Raw genomic sequence first — 20,488 nt, forward strand, 5'->3', positions numbered from 1 at the left:
CTCGTGATGTCACGCAGCTGCCTTCAGTATAACCCTGCCCCCTGTTGCTCTAATGGAAATGAAAACAAACATTGTTTTCTTGGTTACAGGATTGTTCAGGGTCGTGGGCTTGGTTTAAGCTCCTCCAGCGGACACGCCCCCAGCATTCCAGATCACAGCTAACTGCTATATTTTCATTACGTTTAACATAATTTTATAAGGTTAACAGTATTTTTAATTGTTCAAACTTGGCTGGGTGATTTTCAACACATATTTCTGTGGTGTGACAAACTCAGAACACACATTTATTTTTACTTTACATGGTCTTTAACTGAACTGATCCCATTGAGCACCTTTAAGTCCAGATTGAGGGCATTAGAGATGACTTTCTTGAATTGTGAATGTTTTTAATAGTGATTGCTTGTATTGTGTTTTAATTGTGTAACTCTATGTAAATGTATATTTTTTGCTGCCTCTTGGCCAGGACTTCATTGAAAAAGAGGTATTTTTAATCTCAATGGGACTTTCCTGGTTAAATAAAGGAAATAAATAGAATAGTCAGCGGAGGGTTTACGCAAATGCGCCAGCTCTGGGTCGGGCTGATCATAAACTTGCTTGACACCTGCAAAATCATTTTGGCTCTGATCCCATTCGGGTCGACCAAAACAGCCTAAAGATAGTGTAGTGTTAGTGTTAGTATAGATATTATTTACATGTGAAGATGCTGAGATTTTCATTGGGAGTGACAGGATGGACAAGATTTGAAATGAGCAAATCAGAGGGACAGTGAAGTTGGAGCAGTTTAGAGATAAAGCTAGAGAAGCCAGTTTGAGATGGTTTGGACATGTGTTGATGAGGGATAATGGCTATATTGGACAAAGGATGTTGGAGATGGAGCTGCCAGGCAGAAGGAAAAGAGGAAGACCCAAGAGAAGGTTCATGTAACAGTAGAGGAGGCAGGGAATAGGGTGAGTGGAGACAGGTGATCCGCTGTGGCGGCCCCTAAAGGGAGCAGCCAAAAGACAAAGAAGAAAGAAGTGAACTGAATATTTTTATACTAGTCACACTGTATTAAATTCTTATTATTCTCTCTCTTTTTTTAGGTAACACTCAAAGCTCAGCAGTTTCTCAAGACAATAATCTATATCTGACACTGCTCTGGGGGATTATCTTAAATGAACTGCTTTATTGGTATTTGTCCAGCTTTTGACTATCAAATCAATTTATGTATTGTTGTTCCATTTGACATCCTAACATTGCTCGTTATTTCTGCTCCAACAGTATCAACTGAGACCATCTACAGCTGTCTGATAGTCACCATCATTGTCTGCATCTGTATTCTTGCCATTTCATTTGCTGCCCAGGCTGCTTCCTTTGTTTCCTACACGAGACAAAGAAAACAACTCATGGGATAAAGTCACCTGATTTGTAATCTGGAACTCTTTTCACATCTCTAACTCTTTATCATCTACAAAGCATGAGCAACTTACTTTTAGATAGTCCTCAAATTTGGCATGCATGTATACATTTGTTTAAATCATATAGCTGATTAACAAGGAGATGAGGGCTCAGTATATGTCTTTTATATTCAGAAATGTGGTTCTTATAATTGCTTTTGCTAAGATTAGTTTTAAAAAATGTATTTTATTATTTTTTCAGAACTTAAAGCAACACTGATACATCTGAATAGACTGAATATAATATAAAATGTTACCGATTAAATATTTATGAAAAATGGTTGTCGAATGAGTGCACACAAAATAAATATTTCTGCTGTATTTTTTGTCACTTTGAATAACCGACACTGTCTTTACTCTGTGCTGAAAAATTGAATAAATATAAAAAGCTACAACTTTGTCTTGAACCTTTTAATTTATTTGTGTTGTTTGTATTGTGACAAAATATTTGGTGGTCCACAAAGTGAATCTGTGAAGTTTTTCTGAAGTACTTATTCTTAGGAAATAATTATAAAAATAAATGAATACTGATATAACACTCAGGATAATACCTCTCCTTGGGCTGCCACCTTGTCGTGGTGGAGAGGTTTGAGTGTCCCAATGACCCTAGGAGCTATTATGTCACGGGCTTCATGCCCCAGTAGCGTCACCCAAGGCAAACAGGTCCTAGGTGAAGGATTAGACAAAGTGCAGCCCAAAGACCCCTATGATGAACACATTAAATGGAACGCGTTCCCTCACCCGGACGCGGGTCACCGGGGCCCCACTCTGTAGCCAGGCCTGGAGGTAGGGCACGTTGGCAAGCGCCTGGTGGCTGGGCTTTCACCCATGGAGCCCGGTCGGACACAGCCTGAAGAGGAGACATGGGTCCCCCTTCCCATGGGCTCACCACCTGTGGGAGGAGCCGTAGGGGTCGGGTGCAATGTGTGTTGGGCAGTGGTCGAAGGTGGTGACCTTGGCGATCCAATCCTCGGCTACAGAAGCTGGCTCTAGGGACGTGGAATGTCACCTCTCTGGTGGGGAAGGAGCCTGAGCTGGTGTGTGAGGTTGAGAGGTTCCGACTAGATATAGTTGGACTCACCTCGACGCACCGTTCTGGTTCTGGAACCAGTCTCCTCCAGATGGGTTGGACACTCTTCCACTCTGGAGTTGCCCAGGCTGAGAGGCGCCGAGCAGGAGTGGGCATACTTATTGCCCCCCATCTCGGTGCCTGTACGTTGGGGTTCACCCCGGTGAATGAGAGGGTAGCCTCCCTCCGCCTACGAGTGGGGGGACTGGTCCTGACTGTTGTTTGTGCCTATGTGCCTAACAGCAGTTCAGATTACCCACTCTTTTTGGAGTCCTTGGAGGGGGTGCTGGAGAGCGCTCCTAATGGAGACTCCCTCGTTCTGCTGGGGGACTTCAATGCTCACGTGGGTAATGACAGTGAGACCTGGAGAGGCGTGGTTGGGAGGAACGCCCCCCCGCCCCACCCCGACCTGAATCTGAGCGGTGTTTTGTTATTGGACTTCTGTGCCCGTCATGGATTGTCCATAACGAACACCATGCTCAAACATAAGGGTGTCCATATGGGCTGTTGGCACCAGGAAACCCTAGGCCACAGTTCGATGATTGACTTTGTTGTCGTTTCATCTGATCTGCGGCTGCATGTTTTGGGCACTCAGGTGAAGAGTGGGGCAGAGCTGTCAACTGACCACTACCTGGTGGTGAGTTGGCTCCGTTGGTGGGGGAGGATGCCGGTCAGACCTGGCAGACCCAAACGTATGGGTCTGCTGGGAACGTCTGTCAGAGTCTCTCGTCAGACGGAGCTTCAATTCACACCTCCAGGGGAACTTCGAACACGTTCCGGGGGAGGTGGGGTACATCGAGTCCGAGTGGGCCATGTTCCATGCCTCCATTGTCAAGGCGGCTTACCTGAGCTGTGGCCGTAAGGTTGTTGGTGCCTGTTGTGGCGGCAACCCTTGAACCCACTGGTGGACACCGGGGGTGAGGGATGCTGTCAGGCTGAAGAAGGAGTCCTCTTGGGTCTTTTTGGCCTATAGGACTCCGGAAGCAGCTGATAGGTATCGGCAGTCCAAGCAGATTGCGGCTCGGGTGGTCACTGAGGCAAAAGCTTGGGCGTGGGAGGAGTTCGGAGAGGCCATGGAAAAAAGACTTCCATACGGCTTCGAGGCGATTCTGGTCCACCATCCGGCGTCTTGGGGGTGGGGGGTGGGAGCAGTTCGCCACCAACACTATTGGTGGGGATGGTGCACTGCTGACCTCACTTCCTGACATTGTGGGACAGTGGGTGGAGTACTTCAAGGACCTCCTCAATCCTACCAACACATCTTCCCATGAGAAAGCAGAGCCTGAGGACCCTGGGTCGGACTCTCCAATTTCTGGTGCTGAGGTCACCGAGGTGGTTAAAAAGCTCCTCGGTGGCAGGGCGCCGGGGGTGGATGAGATTCGCCCGGAGTTCCATAAGACTCTGGATGACGCGACTCTACAATATTGCGTGGACATCGGGGTCAGTTCCCCTGGAGTGGCAGACCGGGGTAGTGGCCCCCCTATTTAAAAAGGGGGACCACAGAGTGTGTTCCAACTATAGGGGGATCACACTTCTGAGCCTCCCTGGTAAGGTCTATTCAGGGGTCCTGGAGAGGAGGGTCCGTCGGATAGTCGAACCTCGGATTCAGGAAGAGCAGTGTGGTTTTCGTCCTGGTCGTGGAACACTGGACCAGCTCTACACCCTCAGCAGGGTCGTGGAGGGTGCATGGGAGTTCGCCCAACCHGTCTACATGTGTTTTGTGGACTTGGAGAAGGCGTTCGACCATGTCCCTCGGGGACTCCTGTGGGGGGTACTCTGGGAGTATGGGGTACCAGGCCCATTGATATGGGCTGTTAGGTCCCTTCATGACCGGTGCCAGAGCTTGGTCAGCTATGCCGGTAGTAAGTCAGACTTGTTTCCGGTGAGGGTTGGACTCCGCCAAGGTTGCCCTTTGTCACCGATTCTGTTCATAACTTTTATGGACAGAATTTCTAGGTGCAGCCAAGTTGTTAAGGGGATCCTTTTTGGTGACCTTAGATCACATCTCTGCTTTTTGCGGATGATGTGGCCCTATTGGCTTCATCAGATGGTGATCTCCAGCTCCAGAGTGACAGTTTAGCTAGTCTGGGAGTCCTCCCTGACGAGGTGGCTGGAAGAGATGTCAGAGCTTCCCTGCTTATGCTACTACCCCTGTAACCTTATTTTGTAACAAAAGGTAGAGGCCATGCTTAGCATCATTCCAACTTCATCTGCTTCTTCTCAGTGGACAAACTTCTAAGGCAGCAGTTCTGGGAGGGAGGCCATGACATCCCTCTCCAGCTCCTTCTGGGAAATGTTGAGTTGTTTCTAAAACCCATAAGGAATAGATGGTCCCTCCAGCCAGGTCTTTAGTTGCCCCAAGCTTTTTTCCAAGAAGAATGTGTTAGGAAAACCTCCAGAGAGGGATGACTGTCTGTGGAGAATTTGAATGTTTTCGGTACAAAGAAGAAAGAAAGTCAAGACCCAGTTTAAATTACCTTCATTGTGTTCATGCTCACGCCCATGAAGAGACAATGGTATAAAAGAAGATATCTGACAAACAAGAGCACAGCATATAATGAAGCCAAACAGGTGAGTACCGAAATACTTATTTACAGCCTGGTGATTCAGTTTGCTGATACTTTTACTATATTGTCCTAAAAATCTATTGTTAATTTTTTTTAAATAGCAGGAAGCTTTGTGAAGTACTTTCTGGCAAGTGGCTGCAAATAAATTAGTGTCAACAAATCCTCTCTAAATAAGTTTTTAGAGATAAAGATTGGTCTTGGATCTTCAAAAGAACAAGACTGGATATGAAATCAGGTTTTTGTGCTTTTTGGTGGGAGACTGGTGCTTCCTTTGGTTCCCATTTTTTGTTGCCTTTTCACAGGTTGAAACAGAAAAAAAGAAGGCTTTCCATCCTTGGATGCCTGCTTGGTTTATTTCTGCAAGCTCAGGCTCAAACAAATTTGGATAAATGCCTTTTAAGCAACACTTACAGACCTCCAGGTTTGTGTTTTTTATTCACTGTGATGTTCTCAGACCATTTTATTTCAACCCTCACATTTTTTGTTTACATTATTTTCTTTTATTCTCTTCTCTTCCAGCAAACACAGACATATCAGTAACATGTGGCAGCCAGTTCGTGGACCTGAGCATCTACCTTTGTCCTATATATAATGCTCAGTACAACGAGTCACTGATAGTGCTAAACAACCAGTTGAATAACTCTGCTTGTCATGGGGTGGCTGACTTCAACGTTACTCCACCAGTTTTAACATTCAGATTCCCAATAAATGACACTCTGTCTTCAAACTGCGCCAACAAATATGTGGTATTTAATTTAAAAGCTTTCTGCTACAGTTTCTTCACAGTTCACATGCTGAAATGTTCGACTCTTACTGAAGTACATTTTATTTTTTGTAGGTAAACTCTCAGACAGGAACCGGAGCGTTTTCTGATTTCTCAAATGTTCAGTCCGTCAACATCTCTGGCGTCGTTACGGCCATTGACCCCTCTGCAGGAACGATCACATATCGTTCGCAGATCCTGTACTACTTCTCCTGCTCCTATCCTATGAACTACCTGCTCAATGACACCCAGCTCAGTGTGTGAGTATGCCAGGCACAATTACAAACAGATTATCTGATTTATAATCAAAAACTTGTAAATTCCACCATTGTTTTTTGTCACTGCAGATCAGGTGTGAATGTTGCCATAAGAGACAACAATGGTAACTTCATCAGCACCCTGAATATGAATCTGTACTGTGTACGACAAACTCTTTTACTCATTGTTTGTTAATCTGTATGTTTTTGTCATTTAGATATTTGTTTCTGTATTTTTTATTTCAGGATAATGATTACCAACGGCAATTAGTGATTCCACGGATAGGACTTAACCAAAAGACCAAGATTTATGTAGAAGTTAAAGCTACTAATCTAACAAGCAAGTGTGTACATTTTAGACAGTTTATTCAAGACCAGTCATACCAGAACAAAGCATAAAGAAGATTACTAAAATCTTGATTCTCTGTGCTTAAAAGCTTCAACGTTCTGCTGGACAGATGCTTCGCCACAGTAAGCCCATCACCTGTACATAACAGCCACTATGACCTTTTTGTTGGGTGAGTTACAATCATAAGACCACAATAAAACAACAGCTCTTAACAAGTTTTTTTTTATTTTGGATAAGAGCTCTTTGTACTCATTTTAGTAAAACATGTCTACTCATCTCTGGTTGCATCCAAGGTGTATGCGTGAACCTCAGATTATCATCGATGAAAACGGAGATTCACAATCGGCACGTTTCAACTTTGAGGCCTTCCGATTTCGGGGGCAAAGAAATCAAATAATTTCCACTTTCTACCTTCACTGCCAGACCAGACTCTGTGATCCAGCCACATGTAGCTCCCTTAAGCCCGTGAGTACAATTTACCTGCTTCTTGTACAAGTTTCTGCTGATTATGTTAATAGATTTTAACTCTTTCCTACTCTGACAGGGAGAGAGGTTGTGGGCAGGTCTACTCAAAAGCTACTATATGAATGCCTCAATGATGAAGATTTCCCCAATGAAAAAGAGGTTTTTCTTTAAATTTCAAGTTTTAGGAGGCATTGTTCTGACCAGGGCCATGGTGTAGGCAGTATAGGCAAATGCTAAGGGCGATATCCATACAGGAGTATGGGGAACGAAAAAAAATTCTATAACTTTTTATCAGTGTATAGTTGATTTAGTCTGTGGAATGACCACTGGTTACTCAGGTTTACGATGATAACTCGTTCTGTGGGTTTCTCAGCCTGCTTCGCAAGGGGATAGTTTGATAAAAGTATGTTGTGATGAAGTCAAGGATAACTATCTGTGATCAGTGTGTAAATAGAAAAAATAAGGATAATGGAATCCCAAGAATTTAGTAAAAAGGTCTACAAATACAAATGCATAGTTTTGAAAAGATATTTTACTAAACTTCCTAGGGGAGTATACCACCCCTGAATCCCCCTAGAACTGCTTCACTCCACAGCTCCTCATTAACATGAACTGGTGCTCCTCATTGCTGCCAGCAAATGTTGGCAAATATGAGGTAGACTTCTGGAATTCTGTTTAAAATGGATTATATTGTTAACTATTTTATTGTTGAACACCTGATTTCTCATGATAAAAAAAACATTTTGAAGGACAAAAGTATTTAATTTGGTTTGTGAATGTATTTAAATTGGCAGTGAGATTTCGAAAATCACACAAGGGGCACCAAATTGTCTTGGGCCGACCCTGATTCTGACTGTTGTTTGTGCCTTTGCACCAAACAGCAGTTCAGATTACTGAACCTTCTTGCAATTTCTGGATGATGTTTTAAAATGCGTCTCATATACATACATACAAATATATATAATTGTATATAAAACAAAACAAAATGTTTAAATAATTAACTTTAACAAACATAATTATTATTTCTTCTTCCTAAATTAAAGGGCTTGTGAGGCACTTTAAAGTCATTATTTTTATCAATTTAAATTATTAAAATATTATGAGTTGGTTGATTATAAGATTTTGTTGATTATGTTTAGGGATCATAAAATGTATTGCCTTTGAATATTCAAACTAATTTTCTTAAGAGGGAAAGTTGTTATAATTTGAAAGGATTTGAAATGTTTATAAAACCTAAAATTAGAAAAAACTTGAAGGATAGATGTACCTCAGTTCAAGGAATAAGATTGTGGAATAACTTGGACAGTGATTATAAAAATGTTGACTCAATTAATTTATTTGGTAAAATGATAAAAGCAAAATAGTTGAAAAGATATGAAGCTGATGTTTGAGGGGTTAATTTAATTATTATTTTTTGTTTGTTATGTTGGAGAGGCTGTAAAAATTATAAATGTGCATCCTGTCCATAGGTCTGTAATAGAAGAAGAAAGAGAGAGACCCTAAACAACTCCTCCAGCACCTCCAGCACCACAATCAGTTCTTATCAAATACTTGTCAGAGACGATAACGGTGAGTCAAAGTTGGATCCAACTTTTGACAAAACCGTTAGCTCATAAGGGTCACTAATAAAGCAAAAGTTTTAAATGTTTTTATATGTTTTTCAGGTGTGTTTCAAAATTCATCATCTTTACACGGTAACAATCATTTATATCATTTATGTCTGATGTTGATCTTAACAAGTGTTTCCCAACTGTTTTCCCCTGAAAACAAACAAAAAAACACATTCCAACAGACAAAACAGTTACTTGAAAGATGATTGCAGATCAGAGGTCATAAAAGGAGGGGTCCCTTTTATGCTACATACCCCCCACATGGGTTTAATGCTACAAACACATAATTGCTAATGGAGTAGGAGCAGTGTCTGATGGGAATAAATGCTTCCCTAGTTAGAATTTTAGTTTAAAATTGTGCAAATGTGCAAAACATGACAGCCTTTGTCCCATTAAACCCCACCTATTAAAGGTTGGGAACCACTGATCTAGGGGTAAACCTTTAATGAAAAACTGTCTTGGTACTTGCTCAGTTGATGATAAGTTAAATAAATGTTCATATTATCACGTTTCTTTACATCCTGCTTTTCTTTCTTGCCTTTCCACCAACAGTGTCAACTCATCTTACCTACAGCCGCCCTGTGGTTGCTATCATCGTCTGCATCAGCATCGTTATTTTTTTTATCGTGGCTCTGGCTGCATACTTTTACTACAGAAGGCAAAGAAGCAACTAAAATCATCTGAACGAGAAGGGTGACCATTACCCATTTCTACCTCTTCATCATCTACAGAGCATCTCAAAATATTCAGCGTGCACATTTAGTGGAAACGAGGGCTTAGTCAGTGTACATTTAGCTGTTTATTGTAATCAGTTTTTAGTTGTAATTATTTTATTTATCTGTTACACCCACCTTTTATGGAGACAGGCAACAATTCCCTCTGTTTGTTAGCAAAATACCTCATGAACCAGCTGACAGATTTAAATGGAACTCTTAGAAATTAATCATTAGATGTACATTTATTTTTAAAGTCAACCCTAATCGAGATGGCTGCTGTATGCATATTATTTAAGGTTTTAGGCTGTAAGAATATTGAGGCAAGTTCAAATAAAAGTTGCTTAAAGAGGATCTAAATCTCATTAGTTCAAATTTGTGTGTGGTTCTGTGGAAAGATTATGAACAATAATATCTTACCAGATGTAGATGACTCGTTGAAGGACTACAGAAATAGTGTTTGCTTATGACCAGGCTGATACATCCACAGTAGGATATTAATCATTTGTAATCTTTCCATAGAACCCCACTGTGCAAGATCCGAACTATCCCTTTAAGGTGCTGGGTTTTAAAAAGTTAAAATAAAACAACATTGATTGTATTTTCATAAAAAGTCACAAAATACACACACCTGTGTTCAAACAAGTGTTTTCATTCAAGTTGTGTCTCAAACTGTTTATGTCTCAATTTTATTCTTCACATAAATTATTWCAATCGAGCTTGAATAATATTTTGGTTTATATTAAAATACTTAATTGGTCTCAACATTTTATTGCTGTCTGTAGTTTTTTTACTTTCACTGAACTTTTAAAGTAATGGAAACTGTTTACTGATAAGTTTCCAGCAATATTTAAAAACCAGGTTTACAGAGTGTTTATTAGGAGATGTAACTATCCGGTCCTGTGGCGATTATTTGAAAACTCTTCTGGCAGAGATGAGCATTCTGAGGGGCAGCACGTCCTCCACCCATTCATTCGGCGACGCTATCATTCGGTCCCACAGGGTCACCTCATCCGGACCCGAGTCCATCCAGTCCACCAGAGCTCCATAACTTCGTCCTGCAGACAGAAAGAACATCCAGAAATAGATATATTGTCTATTATCAGCCTCCACCTTCATGCATTGAGTTTCAGTCTCAACTGGACACATTTGGCTTTTGCTTTTGCAACATTAAACCTTGAATAAGTCACGAGTTCTTTATCATCAACTTGGTTCAGGTTTCTGATGTTTCTTTTCTTTTGTCCTATAAATTGTAACTTAAATCTTTTTTCTTTTCTAACTACAAACGCTGGAGGCCTGAAAGCGAAACCTACTGTACATGTCGCTACATGTACGTACATTTTATTTACGTAAATGTGCCTTTTTTACCTACAGTTACTGAAAAGGACACACCTACAGCACATGCCAGCTTTTAGCTTAGTAGATTTTTCTTCTACATATTTACAATAAAAACACTATTTAGGAACACGATGGCTAAGATGTTAAACGAGAGGTAAAAAATTCTGCTGAATTTTTGCTATTATGTTCTGTTTTTGAGTCAAAAACAGGTAAAATACCACCACAAAAAGGTTTTAAGTCATAAAAACTAAAAATATGCAATATTTTGATAGTTTGGAGTTGAAATTTTTTTTGTTTGCGTTTTATTTGTGAATTTAAGTGAGTAATTTCACCATTTGATGTCATTTTTTTTATTTTTCAAGTCTGTTATGTTCCAATTTCTAAATAATAATAATAATAATTTTGTAATCCTTGTACCTGTTCCGGCTCCGAGCCTCAGGCCCCCCAGCAGGTTGCTGGCCAACCTGTCTCGGTCCCAGACGGTGAGCTCCACGCAGACATCTGACAGATCGGCCTCGTTGATCCCATCATACACCATTGTGTGGTTAAACACCGGATCCACGGTTCTCCGAAGAACACGTGTCTTCTGGCGACTTTTCCTGCTGGTGTCTGGCAGGACGAAGCTTGAATTCACGTCAGGTGAGGTTTTAGGTTTACTCATGAAACAAACGTAAAATAATCTGTCACCTTCCATGAGACCAGTGATGTGTTGGCTTACCATTTAACATAAGGATCGATGGTGGCCCTGATCAAAGGCAGGTTCTTACATTCTTTCACCCAGATGTGAATCTCTCCGGTGTTGGAAACATCTTTTGTTAAACCTTTTAGTGAGGAAACAAAATGTTATAAATGTGATTATGGTATAAAACTAAGTAAATGGCATGAAATGATTGATTATAGTTTAAAACAAGACCAATAGATCCTACATATTCTAGTAATATTCTCAAATATGAGTAGAATTCAATGTAAACATCCATCCATCAACAATAATTTGCATGATCTGAACTCTGTTTTACAACTGTCCATTATGTATCCCATGGACAAGCTCATATTGGCCCAATTTTTCATCACATTTTGCACCCATATTTAAAAAAAAGGCTAAAAGTCTTCTTGGCCAAACCACTAAAACTAAAACAGGAGGTTGAATCAAAATATTTAATTTGTTGCATGTTTAGCTTCTATAAACATTCCACTTTGCCACAAACCCCAAAGTCAAAAAGCCGAAGCAGACTGGGCAAACCTTCACTGTGGGTGATCTGTGGGAGAAAACGTAAGGCCAGTCTCATCTCTCCTCTGCCACTGTTTATTGGTGAAATCGAAGGAATGGTCTGGAACAGAGGAAAATTTACAGCCTGGTCACGAGGAACGAATGTGCTGTTCTCACTGATAGAGAAAAAGCTATCAAGAAGAAAAAACAACCGCAGATAAAGCAGCCTTTGTATACGAGTGCGTTTGTGTTTACCTTTGCTTTCAGAGCCAAGTAATTCATCTGGGTGTGGTCAGAGTCCCACTTTGAGAGATCCACGTCTACCTCGCCCAAGAAGCTGTTTTTGCCAAAGGTGTCATGATGCCAGACGGAGAGAATGAGGGTCTGGGTTCGGAGGTACTCCATACGAACACGATACTGTGGAAACAGTGAAGGTGATGCTTTTGTTTGGCGACAACCCAGCGTGGGAAAGTAATGAGTGTGAGGTGGCACCCTTACTCTGAGGATCTCGTTGAACTTCGGATTTAAAGTCTTTTTCTTCACAGATGTCTTCCTTTTCCCAAGATTAGCTTTGTCTGGAACCAGGTAACTTTTCACATACCTTATAAATGAACAAAAAAGACAGAACATCCAATAATACCGTTTGTTAAGTAACCCTCCTGCTGCCCTCCCATCAAAATGACCCATGAGGCCTGTGATGAGACTAATAAGTATCAAGTGACTCTGTTGTAACACATACTTACATAATGTTGCCTTTTATACAGTGAAAACAGTATTTGTACTCGACTAAAAAAAAGAAAATGTTTTGTCACTCGGACACCGAGAGGAGAAACTCACGGGTCGGAGCGGTTTCTCTTTGGGTCGACCGCAGCCAGGTCCCGGCACTCGGCAACAAAGATGTGAAACTCCCGGAGCTTCTGAACGTAGTTGATGGAGAACTGGACGCTGCCCTGGACCTCCACGAAGTCGCCGCTGTACATGGTCATCACGCTTCCACTCAACTGAGAGCAAAAAGGAGCAGAGGTTTTCATCAGCCCTGTCGGTGCTGTTGCATTGTGGGAGAACCAAGGTTCTGATAGGAAGGATGACTGTAATACAATCACCAAATCAGGTGTGTTGGAGCAGGAAAACAAGTATAACATGCAGGATAGTGGCCCTCAGAATGGACACACCTGAACTAAATTACTATCTGCTGTACTTGTTTTGTCCAGCGACTACATCGCCTACTCTGGCAAAGAATTGAGTTTCTTGAATTGGAGCGACGCACTGAAAGTAGAACAAACTCAATTATCGATTCATCACTTTGCTATCGACACAATCTGACACCAATGTTAGTCTCATGTGTTGGTGTAGATCAGTGGTTCCCAACCTTTTTAGACTTGTGTACCCCCTGAGCCATTTTGTCATACCACTAGTACCCCTTCATTCAAACGTATGATTCTCCAAAACTATTCACAATATACAACAGCTGAATGAAAATTATTTAACCCTCTAGAACATTTAATTCTCAGACATTTTATTCTTTTCAGCTCAAATTAAACACAAAAATAAATATGTTGCCTTGAAAGTGAATAAGTAGTTAAATAAACCAAAATACATTATATTATCCAAAATACATCAAATACCCCAAATGAGCAGATTCCATGAGATTCCGTGTTTTATACAGGATTCCTTTTTGTGTCAATTCCGTTTGCATTTTCCGCATTGCAGAAATCATAGGGCCCTACATATCTCTGTCCTTTTTTTAATTTATTTTTTTACACACCTGGTAAATTTTTCCACGTACCCCCTGTAATATGCTTGCATACCCCACGGAGTACACGTAGCCCTGGTTTGGACTCACTGGTGTAGATAATCAGTCATCCGGGACATGTCAAATTTTAAAAAGTAAACAAAACAACAAAGCTAATAACCTTCTATTTTATGTTTCCAAGCATTATGCTGATGTTGGTTTCAATATTATTGTATTTGTATCGATCCGTATGTCCTGACATGGTGACATTAAGGTCAGGTGAAACACATCATATATGTATCTAATTTATTATCACATATGAAAAAGAACTGGTCAGATTAAAATCTCTTTATTCAGACTGTCAAAAACTGACCATTTTTCACTGATGGGAAATCCCTTCGTATAATGTTTGGTGTCATTATGAAGCTTAAGGATTCCCCTTTTTTCAATATACAACTGATGACATCTTCAGACTAATAAAAATTGAGTTTTCAAACTGGCCCTTTCATAAACATCAGTTTGTTGTCGGGTCAGGTGATAAACAACCAAATTTCAACAAACTACAAATCATTTTGAAGCTTTGAGATAGGATTTTGTAAATATTTATAGCCCAGTGTTAAAAATAGTCCTAACAGAGACACAAATCCAGCTTTAATGAAATAGATGCATAAAAAATTGTTTGGCACAAACTGGATGCCAACTGCTGGGTAAGAACATACAGACGCTGTGCCGGAGGAACCGCTGAGCGCCGTCATCGAGCTGCCCGCTGTTAGTCCTTCAGCCTCTCTGCCATCATCGTCCTGAAATCCAGACAGCAGGGGTGAGAAGCTGATGCAGTACAGAACTGACTGAACCAAAGGATGCTGGGAAATTTTTTACCTCCTTCTGTAGAAACGAAGGAACCGATTTGCTCCTTTTCTTCAAATGGTCTGGATCTGAGAACGAGGATGAGGAGGGGGAAGGGCTCATCGAAGCTGTGTTGTTGGAGAGACAAAGTACGAAACTTGACACAATAGTTTTGTCAAATATCCACCGATGAGAGATGAGGCGGTTTTACCGTCACTGCTGCGCCGGTGGTCAACGCTTTGATCGGGTCTTCTCTCTTGTCCTGCAGGAATTAGTAAAGGGAAAGAAAACATCCAGAATCATTGGGAGATGTGGAAACTGACCCTAACATGAGAGGACGTGCTCACGTGGAGGTGCCGTGACGTCCTCTAGGCTCTTCGCCAGGTTTCTAGGCCGTGCTTCTGCTCGCCACAGAGCTTTCCTCACAGGATTCAGGTCATCATCATTTACACCTTCAAATTAGAGGAAAACACCCAGATTAACCAAATCTCTTGTTTCTGAACAAAGATAAGCAAAACTGATCACACAGTTTGTTTAATAAAGATTCAGGTTTTTTAGTTGTTGGCTTAGATTAAAAATAAAATGACCATTTTTTTCCATCAGTGAGGAGATTCTTTTGATGATCTAGAACAACAAACAACAAAATTTTAAGTCGCCAAGTAAATTTACGTAACAACAATAATTACCTGATGTTCGGCCCTTTATCTGTTGGTTTCCAGTAACTATGGCCCCCTGAGAAATTGAGTTAAATGCGCCCCTTAAATCAGTTTAACTCCTTAACGAAAGCCTGTTTACCAGAACATGTTGGACAGGAAGAAAGACACTAGTGCCTTGTAGTCTTTTCAACCTTCAGCTTTACGGCCCAACGTGTCCAAAAAGTGTGAAGATTTAATCCAGGAAGCACAGTCTAGTGTTCTTGAAGTTGATCTTATAATAAATTGACAGATTTTTCTTCATGTTTGCTTGTGAAACATGATATTAGTTAAAAAAATGTAAGCTAAAAAAAACCTGCTATTCTTTAAGCTTTGATGAATTCTGGAAACGCTGAGTAATATTTAAAGCTTCACATGACAAAATTAATATAGTCTCTAATTGTTCGTGTGAAGTCAGGACTTAACGGCCGGCCCACAAACTAAACACAGTCAGCTGACCACAGGATCAAACTCTATTTACAGAAACATGTACTATATTGCATTACTTTACCATAAACTACAGTAGTTGACCTTACCTCTGGCATGTTCAGATCTGCACAAATCACTGATTTTAACCTGCATTTCGAATCTGTTGTTAACTTAGAATAAACTGTATGTGCTCATGCCCCAACTCCTGTTTGAGACAATGTAAACATGGCGTTGAGTCATGAACACACCCACTTTGCTAACTGTATTTATCTTCTTTGTGCAGATGATTGAATCATCAGAGTGTTCGTCATGTGGCATTTAATTTGTTTAAAGGCTGAAACTGTGTGATAACTCAGAGGCTCCATGATGGGATGGGATTTCAAGAACCTGAAACTTTATTTAGAGAAGAAGAGGAATTCAATAAAATCCAAAGTTGGCGCTCACGGTTCGAGCAGTTCTTGGAGTTAGACCAGGATTCTGATGCGCTGCTGATCGACGACTCGAGGCCGGTGTCGGACTCGGTGTGATCCGCCCACACAGGGTACTGACTCGTCTTGTGGGTCTTCCTGACAGGACGATCCTCCGAACTTGTTGGCGTGCTGGCGCCTAACAGACTGCCCAGGTCAAGTTCGTACCCAGACTTGACCTCCGCAGCACGGTCCTTCGTTGGGGGGTTGAACGCTGCGTGATCGCCGTCGGAGTCCGTCATTCCCAAGTAGTGACGGTAGTCTGATGGGACAAATGCTCGCGCAAGTGGTGCCAGAGTTTCTGACTCATTCGAGGATCTTCTCGACTGAGGACCTTTATCAGTTTTCTGCCTGGGCTTTCGGCTCTGAAATTGGATGGGGTTCACCTCCGTTCTCAGCTGGTTCTGGTCTTTGTCACCGTCGACACTCAGAGCGAACATACTCGTTGAGCGGCGCAGAGAGTTACCACGACTGCTGGAAAAGCAGAAGTTGTCTTTTCTGTTCTTTGGGGATCGAATCTCTTTGCTGCTTTGAGGTTTTAAGGACTTCTCCTCTTGACTGGAGTCCTTTGAGATTCTTTTGGACAGTCTCTTCTGCCCAGACTCATCTGGAATGAAACTGCTGTCATTCTGTACCTTGGATCCTGTCACTCTGTCTAATGGAGACTTTGATGGACTCATCTGAGATGGATACAACTTTGTAACGACAGCAGAACTGAAGGGATAAAGCTCCGGATCAGCGCTCCTTAACTCCTGATTCAACAGTTGAGCTTGTTGTGGCTCTTTTCTTTTGGGGATTTTAAGTTTTTCAGGGGTCACCGGTGCCCTGGAGTTGGACGTGGTCTCATCCCAGAACTCCCGCAGGGAGTTAAACTGAGCCCGACTGGCTCCGAGTGACGGAGACATCTTATCCAACCTCTGACTCAACGGGACATTGAAAGTTGTATTTTTGTTGCCACCATCTTCGTCGCTGCCTGACTTGTTCCCGACTGAGGTCAGGTCGAACTCGGACTTTGTAAATCTTTTGTTCAGTCTGGTCTGACTTTTGGGTTTTCCAGTGTAAAACACAGGCTTGTTGAGCTCCTGCTCCCAGAAGGACTTGAGCTGTTTGATTTTCTCAGCCGTGCTTTCTTGTTGCCGTGATGCCTGACTGTTTGTCCACTCTTTATTCGAAACACCACCTTTTAGACGCTTGTCTTTATCCTCATCTTCACTAGAACGCCTGTGAACTTGTGGTTTAGTGGTGACCTGCTCTTCACTCCCACCTTGTTCGTAGTCCACATACGGGCCGGACAAAATGAGTTTCTCAGAGTCTAGACCGATTGTTTGGTGATCTGTACCCGGCTCACGATGAGTGTTGGACAGCAGATCTTGGTCCAACAATTGTTTTGATTCTGACTGCAGCTTTGGTTTGACCCCAAAGTCACTCTGATACTCAGCATTTGATGCATCAGGTCTGGTTATACGTGAATTCTCAGCTCTTCTGTTGGATAATTCATAGCTGTGGAGCAGCTTCAGATGAGCCGAGTCATCGTTCTTTCTATGGTTTAAATTAAACTTCATTGTTTCTTCTTGCTGGTAATCGTTCAGTTGGTCGATGAGCAGCTGCTTCTCTCTGTTATCACTCAGGTCTGAGCTGGATTTATGTGTGACCCTCTCACTGTACCTTTCAGGATCAGAGGGAGCGTCAGAGTTCAGTCCAGGCCTCTTTGGTTTACTGAAGAGCACCTTTGGGCCCGTGTTGCTTTGCTCCCAGAATGATTTCAGATTAGAGATTTGAATTGGTTGGTTTTCCTCAGTGTTATTGCCCACATCCTGTACAGGTGTCTTTCCTCTCATGTCCATCCAAACGTCCTCCTGTCTTTCAGTCAGTTCCTCGCTTCCTCTCCCGGGTCTCCTTTTTGTTTTAGAAGTTCCGTCAAATGAATCCTTGCCTCTGGACTTGCGGACAGTTGCGTGTTTGTCGACGCTCTCCGAGACCTTCGGTTCATCCTCTTCGTCCAGCCAGTCGTTGCTGTCTGTGCTGCGGTCGAACCAGTCCAGCACCTTGGCGATGGAGTCCTCGTCTTCACCAGTGGGACTCGGGGTTTGAGTGGATAATTTAAAGACGCTTTTCTGATTCTGTCTTTGCTGAGCGGACTTATCAATGAAACTGAGATCATAAGAAACTGGAGGATCTGGATCTGAAACAGAAGACATGAAACAAGGATTTAATACTTAGAAAGTTGCTCTCTGGTGTGTTTTTTTATTTAAAAATGTCGTCTCTGGTTTCCTCCCAGAGACCAGGAACATTCATGCTAGGTTTACTGGTAACTCTAAACTGTCCCTCCCTGTGGACGAGTGTCACTTTTTGTCCCAGTGATGGACTTGACATGTCCAGGGTGTCCCTGCTGGACAGACAGGTAAAGATACAAACCAACAAACTCCTGTGGCAATTTATTGTATAGTTACACAACAATTGTTTGTTTTTTTCTGTCACTGGTAAGTGATTCTGTGACAATGATCAAATCAGTGTCTACATACAATGCCACATGTGAAAAAATGACTAAAATGATCCATTCATTTGATCATGTTTGCAAGTGTTCACCCAGTTAAAAATGGCCCCCACAACAATCCACCTTAGCAAAGCAAAAAGAACAATGGCTATAAAAAATTGGGATAAATTTTTGTCTGAAATAAGAAGTCTAAATAAAAAATGTGAGATATTAAAAGTATTGTACGCCCCTTTAAATTCACATTATTAATAAAATAAATATTTTACAAATTCCCTTGACATTTCTCATTCAAACATTCTGAAAGCTAAACAAATAAAAGTTAAATACCCTGAAAAAAGTGATTGTTTCAAAGATGCTGATTTAAAACATATTTGATAAAAAATTTTATGTTATAGATTGATGTGGTAAAATAGATTTGAAATGATTGTAAACAAACCACTATGTAAACGTATATAAAAAACAGCATGATTTTGGGAAATTTGGAAGTTTTTAAATTTCAGGTTAAACTTAAAAAGGGGAGAAATGATTGCGTAATAGAAGAAAAAAAAGTAAATGCAAAATACAGCAACAGTCCAAAGACCCTAGCAGGAAACTAATAAACATAAAGTTGTCTGATGTTGGTAAACTCACCAGCAGAACTCTGGGTCGAGCTCAGCTCCTCTCCTCTCCCGAACGTCTCTTGAACATTAAAAACGTTGGAAGCTGCTCTCTCTTTCTGGTCCAGAACTTCTCCATCTTTATTCCACGTTGCTGATCCTCTCCCAGCGTTCACCTCCGTCCCGGTGAACGCAGCTGGTCTGAAAAGACAAAAAAAAAAAACTGAGCTGTGCTGAGAGGTGACACAATCTGATTCAATATTTGAGATAAAAGTTGGCACTGACCCGTCTCTTGTCACATTTTGTTCTCTCTCCAGACCTGGTTTAGAGGAAATCTGAGAGCTGTCACGGAGAAGCTGCGGAGAAACATCCTCTCCTGCTTTGGTTGGTTGAAGGGACGGGTTAAAAACGTCTTCCTGAGGCGGTTCATCTTTGCTCTTAAAGCAGGACGAGGGGTTGGAGCCGGGTCCCCTCTGGTGGCGGCGCCTCGGCGCAGGGACCACCTCTGCAGGTCTCACCTGAGCATCAGACCACGGCTGGTTTTTGGTTTGTAGCTGACTGTGGCTCAGGAGGAGCGTCCTCTTCTTTGGCACGGGCCTGAATCCCACAGAGGAGCTTTCTGATGTGATGGAGCCCCCCGAGGTCTGACTGGAGTCACCTGCTGGGGGGTTCTTCAGGGAGGAAACGGGTTCTAAAGAAACAAAAATAAAATGACTAATGATGGCAAAATGAATCACAATGAGGATTTTTTTTCAATAACAAGCTATTAAACTTTGCAAATTCTTCATCTCAAAAGCTTCAAAATGATACAAAATGTGTTGAAATGTGGTAATTAACAGCTTGAACTTCAATCTTTATTAGTCTGAAGTGTCATCAGGAGTTCCTTTAAGACTCAAGACCTTTAGAGGTTTGTTTTGACTCAAAGGCCGCCTTTAAAAATGAAAATACAAAAGCGTCACGATGCCAAACATTATACGAAAGGATTTCCCAGCACTGTGGCAGCTGGAGCAGAGGACATTTCTTATTTCTGAAGTAAACTTTAATTTGAATGTAGATCTTATTTTAAGTTCTTGGGATTCCCCTGGAGGAGCAGAAGAAAACGGACGGATCTTATTTTAGTTACTGGGTGTGTTTATAGACTAATTTCTTAATGAAAATCTCATTTAAGATCTATGTTTTCACTTTTTTTATTTGAGCTGACTCATTTTTCCAACACTGGTCTCAAACGTTTCTCAGCTCTTACCTGTTTCCTTCAGGTGGTCCTGCTGGATTAACAAGTCCTGCATATTTTCAGGGTGGTCAACGGCGGTGAGGGAAGCACGGTTGAAGGGGTTGTGTCTCGCCTCAAAGGAAGAAGAGCGAATGATTTTTATCACAACAGCTGCAGTAAAAATAATACATAAATAAAACTGAATAACATTTATACTTACCGGTCTGGGAGAACGAACTCCTGAGTAT

General features: G+C 41.6%; 2 protein-coding genes and 1 long non-coding RNA gene across 3 annotated transcripts; 2 read left to right on the forward strand and 1 right to left on the reverse strand.

Annotated features, from left to right (window-relative positions):
* The first annotated feature begins 478 nt into the window (after positions 1-478).
* LOC106535368 (uncharacterized) lies at positions 479-1,828 on the forward strand. The gene is made up of 3 exons (XR_001312435.1): positions 479-947; positions 1,083-1,170; positions 1,261-1,828. It is a non-coding gene; the product is annotated as an uncharacterized LOC106535368 (long non-coding RNA).
* Positions 1,829-5,745: 3,917 nt separating this feature from the next.
* Positions 5,746-9,910, forward strand: LOC106535371 (zona pellucida-like domain-containing protein 1; the record flags this gene model as incomplete). The annotated part of the gene is given in 9 exon segments (XM_014032370.1): positions 5,746-5,818; positions 5,911-6,095; positions 6,183-6,255; positions 6,339-6,436; positions 6,530-6,610; positions 6,735-6,906; positions 8,376-8,475; positions 8,571-8,600; positions 9,069-9,910. Coding segments are annotated over 9 exon segments (934 nt in total), but the record flags the coding sequence as incomplete, so codon positions are not given.
* Positions 9,890-20,488, reverse strand: sytl2b (synaptotagmin-like 2b; the record flags this gene model as incomplete). The annotated part of the gene is given in 16 exon segments (XM_014032368.1): positions 9,890-10,287; positions 10,985-11,190; positions 11,286-11,388; positions 11,808-11,895; positions 12,030-12,191; positions 12,273-12,375; positions 12,612-12,775; positions 14,226-14,306; positions 14,386-14,480; positions 14,564-14,614; positions 14,700-14,804; positions 15,918-18,122; positions 19,065-19,231; positions 19,316-19,721; positions 20,274-20,373; positions 20,461-20,488. Coding segments are annotated over 16 exon segments (4,213 nt in total), but the record flags the coding sequence as incomplete, so codon positions are not given.

Source organism: Austrofundulus limnaeus, unplaced genomic scaffold, assembly GCF_001266775.1.
Source record: "Austrofundulus limnaeus strain Quisiro unplaced genomic scaffold, Austrofundulus_limnaeus-1.0 Scaffold1431, whole genome shotgun sequence".
NCBI lineage: Eukaryota > Metazoa > Chordata > Actinopteri > Cyprinodontiformes > Rivulidae > Austrofundulus > Austrofundulus limnaeus.